The sequence below is a fragment of the Oryza sativa genome, chromosome 2 (genome assembly GCF_034140825.1).
Source record: "Oryza sativa Japonica Group chromosome 2, ASM3414082v1".
Classification (NCBI taxonomy): domain Eukaryota; kingdom Viridiplantae; phylum Streptophyta; class Magnoliopsida; order Poales; family Poaceae; genus Oryza; species Oryza sativa.
In genome coordinates this window covers 30687707-30691866 of record NC_089036.1, presented here as the reverse complement: position 1 = coordinate 30691866, position 4160 = coordinate 30687707, and the positions used below count along the sequence as shown (strand labels likewise).

The following is a 4160-nucleotide window of genomic DNA, read 5'->3' as shown; positions in this document are numbered from 1 at the left end:
GAATGAAATTTTCGGCAGATGAAGACATTCCTATGCTTGCATCATCAATGCAACTGGACCAAAAAAACTAAAAAGAGGGAGAATGACGTCAAAATTGGACCCCGGAAGAAAAAAAACTCACAGAAATGTAGAATGTGACACATTACGACATATTCTGTCACGACCCATTTTCTGGCCGCATAGGACAGTCATGCACAACGCAAACGGCGACACGTAAGTTTTGCAGGCGCGACGCGCATCTGGCAAAGCCAATTTCGCCCTTAAAAACCAAGGGCGCGCAACGGCTCGTCGCGTGGAGAGCAACGCTCGCTGCGACCTGCGACGCCGCCCCGCGCCAACTTCTCTCCCTCCCACCTCCACCACCTCCTCCTCCTCCTCCTCCTCTCCTACAGCGCCACAATGCCGCGCGCCCGCGTCGTCCACGTCATGCTCCTCCTCTTCGTCGCGCTCGGCGCGTGCCGTGCCACCCACAACATCACCGCCATCCTCGCCGACCACCGCGACCTCGCCGAGTTCGGCCGCCAGCTCACGGCCACGGGCCTCGCGGACGACATCGACGGGCGCAACACCATCACGGTGCTCGCCGTCGACGACGCCCACATGGCGCAGCTCAGGGCGCGCGGGCTCCCGCGCGAGGCGCTGCGCCACGTGCTCTCGCTGCACGTCCTCGTCGACTACTACGACGACGCCAAGCTGCACCGCCTCCCCGGCGGCTCCGCGGTCGTGTCCACGCTGTTCCAGGCGTCGGGCGACGCGCCCGGGAGCGAGGGGATGGTGAAGATCGCCGTGCGCCGCGGCGGCCGCGTCGCGTTCGTGCCCCAGGACGTCGACGACGCCCGGGCCAACGTGTTCTACGTCAAGTCCGTGCACGAGGCGCCCTACAACATCTCCGTGCTGCAGGTCAGCGCCGTGATCACGTCCCCGGCCGCCGAGGCGCCGTCGTCGGCGACGGAGTCGAAGCCCAACTCTACGGACGCCTCGTCCAAGCACGGGCCGCCGAATGCTGGTGCACACGCTGCACCGTCGCCGGTGGGGCAAGGTTCGTCGTCCGACGACGGCGCCGACGAGGGGAAGAAATCCGGCGACGGAGGAGATGGTGGCAAGAAGAACGGCGCCAGCGTCGGCGCGGCACCGCGTGGGCTACCCTTCGCTCTGGCGTTTCTCATGGCTGCCAGTGCCATCCTCGTGGTGAATTGGTGATCGTGTGAAACTGTGAAGTTGATCACCAACGTTGTCTTGTGAAATTCATTTTGGGTGAATTTGCACGTTTCTGTGCCACTTTTGTTGGGGATTTCGTGAGTTTTTCCACTGTTAGGTACCTTAGGTTCATGGTGCATTGGTGCTTGGAAATGTGTTGAATTGTGGTTTGCAAGTTAGTAGTACCATTTTGTGTCGTCAACTTAATTTGCACGCGAACGTATGATCATTCATCAGCTGTATTCTGAGTCCAAAACTCCAAGTCGAATTATGTAATGATCTGATCAAACTGAAATGCATCTGTTCTTCAGATATGCATATACGTGAACGGGAAAATGACTCTGCATGCAGCTGTAGACATGTAAAATGCAGTCTTACCAAATTGTCTTTCTGCTGCACGCGTCTTCTGCGCAAGATTACAACGTGAGAGGTGAAACAAAAAGAAGATTACTGTTAAATCAAGCTTGCTACTGAACAGATATGCATCAAAAGAACAAATCAAATTCCAAACTGAATGCGCCTATGCGTTTCTGAAACAAGATGCCTGACACCCACAAGAACACTACTGTCAGTATAGCACCAAGCAGTGCAACTCAAGTACTCAACCGTAGCTTTTGCCCAGATCAGGCTCAGCAACCTTTGCTGCTAGCCAATAGCCACTGCCCACTGGTCACTTCACTTGTATCAGTAGCATCTTCCTGTACAGCGAAGCACATGCTTGCCTTCCATGCACGGACGAGCCAAAGCTGCCCATGCATGGACGAGTGCATCAGTTCGGGAAGCAGAATTCAAAGATCATGACAAAGCGTAGCTAGGCCTAGCTAAGACGGTCTTTTCCTTCTTCCTTTCGATCCTTTCCTTGCGTTTTTTTCCCCTTCTTCCTTTCGATCTTTTTCCTCACGCTGTTCGTCGAAAGTATCTAGATCTGAGGCGAGGTACGAATGTTATTACTACAGCTGGGCTGCAGAAACTGAAGGGGAAACTGATCACCGACTCCTAGTTATCTTTCCTTTCCTTTGCAGCCAGATTGAGCAAATCAGCAAGGCTGCAACTGCAAGCCTGCAAAGAACGCATCTCCGGTCTTAATTTGCTTGCCTGGTACGTTTTGGATCTTGCTAAAAGGGCACTGCAAGAGCTGGGAGAGTAGTAGTATACACAATAGTCAGCAGTAAACAGAGTAACAGAGAGCATGCGATCTTTGCTTAAAGAAGTGCAAGTAGGAGTGTGGTAAAGAGATCAAAGCGAAGCAAAGTGGTTCCTGCAAACCGAGCTGGACTGTGCATGGATCGGATTAGGATTATACGGAAAGATGAACACGTTAGAACGTAGTAGAAGATGTGAGCACCGGCTTTAGCTGCCTTCCTACTCTCCCTTTTTTGATACGGTGTACTAGGTAGACATATGGTTTACTTTCTCCGGGGATGTAAGTACCGCAACACAGAGATCATGAAAACATTGGACATGCATAAACTTGTTATGCATAAACTTGGAGTAGTAGTCTATTATACATTCAAAAATGGACAGTTTTCGTTTTGAACTCTTGATTCAGTTTTACAAGTAAAGCTCGAGCCTCAATTCTCAAAAACAGACATGACAGTGCGCTAGTACTCCCTTCGTTTCATATTATAAAATGTTTTGACTTTTCCTTTCTAATCAAACTTATTTAAATTTAGTCAAGATTATAGAAAAATATAGTAACATTTTTTTACCCAAAACATACTATTAACATATATTCAATCAATGTCAAATTTAATAAAACTAATTTGATGCTATAGATGTTTGCTAATTTTTTCTATAATTTAATTGAAATTAAATAAGCTTAATTAGGAAAAAGTAAAAAACATATTATAATATGTAACGGTGAGAGCTATGGTTCCAACCCACGTCATTTGTCCAAGGTAGATACAAAACGACGATCTCCCCACAAAACCTACTTTTGAGTTTTGATCTTATTTCAACGTATGTGGGTCAAAATAATGGTCAAACTAGGTAGAGGCATGAAGCCTATCTAGCTTTGAGAATCCTAACTTACTATAAAATTATAATCCACTAATTTTAAAACTCATACCACCTCATCATCCACTAGCAATAATTACATGCAAAACCTATGCAAGCGTAATCTATAATTCATTGAATTCTACGAATCAACATCCAATCATCTTCCTTCACATTATTTTTCACAAAATTTTTTAACATGTATATATCCATCATTTTCATAGTCCTCTCTCTCTCTCTCTATATATATAGAGTAAGACTATTCAATACCCCCTCACGATTCCCCCCCACCCCACGCGCCTCCTCGAGATTCCTCCTCCCCCCACCTCTCCCTTTTTTTTTTCTCCCGATCCCACCTCCACCCCTCCCCTTTTTTGAGAGAGAAAAAAATAAAAGAAAAATTTGCCTTCAATGGGAATAGAACTCAAGACCTTTAATTCAAATTACCATATGGCACTAACCAGTAGGCTATTTCTCAATTGTGAGAGAGTTTTCTTAGTAAAAATTTATCTTCTCATACGTGCTAAATCCTTGTAGTATTTGGCACAGAACATGTAGTAACGATACGCGTCCGGTTACTACAAAATATATATGTTGTTATTATAGTCAAGTGACTGGTATTACTGGGTTAAAGCCTCACATACTAACTATATACTTGTTATTGCACAAAAGTAGAAGTGTTACTACATGATAGGTGCATGTTACCACTTCCAAGTAGCTATGTTACTGTATGATAATGTAGTTTTACTATGTCATGTTTAAGAGATAAGGATCGAATAGGTGGGTTATAGGTAAAGTCTGTTGATGGCTTTGAGCGAGGTCTGATTGATGTAGGAGTGTTTTGAACAATTTTATACATTTGGTAAAACCATGTTACTGCATATATAGGCCCTTGTTACTGCAAGTTACACATTCTGTTATGGTATGTGGAGGATTAAAGTTCAAAATGCCAGTTTTTGAAAAGCAAT

The 4160-nt window shown here is 46.2% G+C and overlaps 1 protein-coding gene across 1 annotated transcript; it reads left to right on the top strand.

The window, feature by feature from the left end:
- Positions 1 to 261: 261 nt before the first annotated feature.
- Positions 262 to 1453, top strand: LOC4330588 (fasciclin-like arabinogalactan protein 1). Its single transcript, XM_015769405.3, has one exon. The coding sequence runs from the start codon at positions 400 to 402 to the stop codon at positions 1198 to 1200; it is 801 nt and encodes a 266-aa protein (XP_015624891.1). The 5' UTR covers positions 262 to 399; the 3' UTR covers positions 1201 to 1453.
- The last annotated feature ends 2707 nt before the right edge of the window (positions 1454 to 4160 follow it).

Excerpts from the sequence above, each read along its gene's own strand:
- LOC4330588 (XM_015769405.3), top strand. The coding sequence starts at position 400 with ATGCCGCGCGCCCGCGTCGTCCACGTCATGCTCCTCCTCTTCGTCGCG.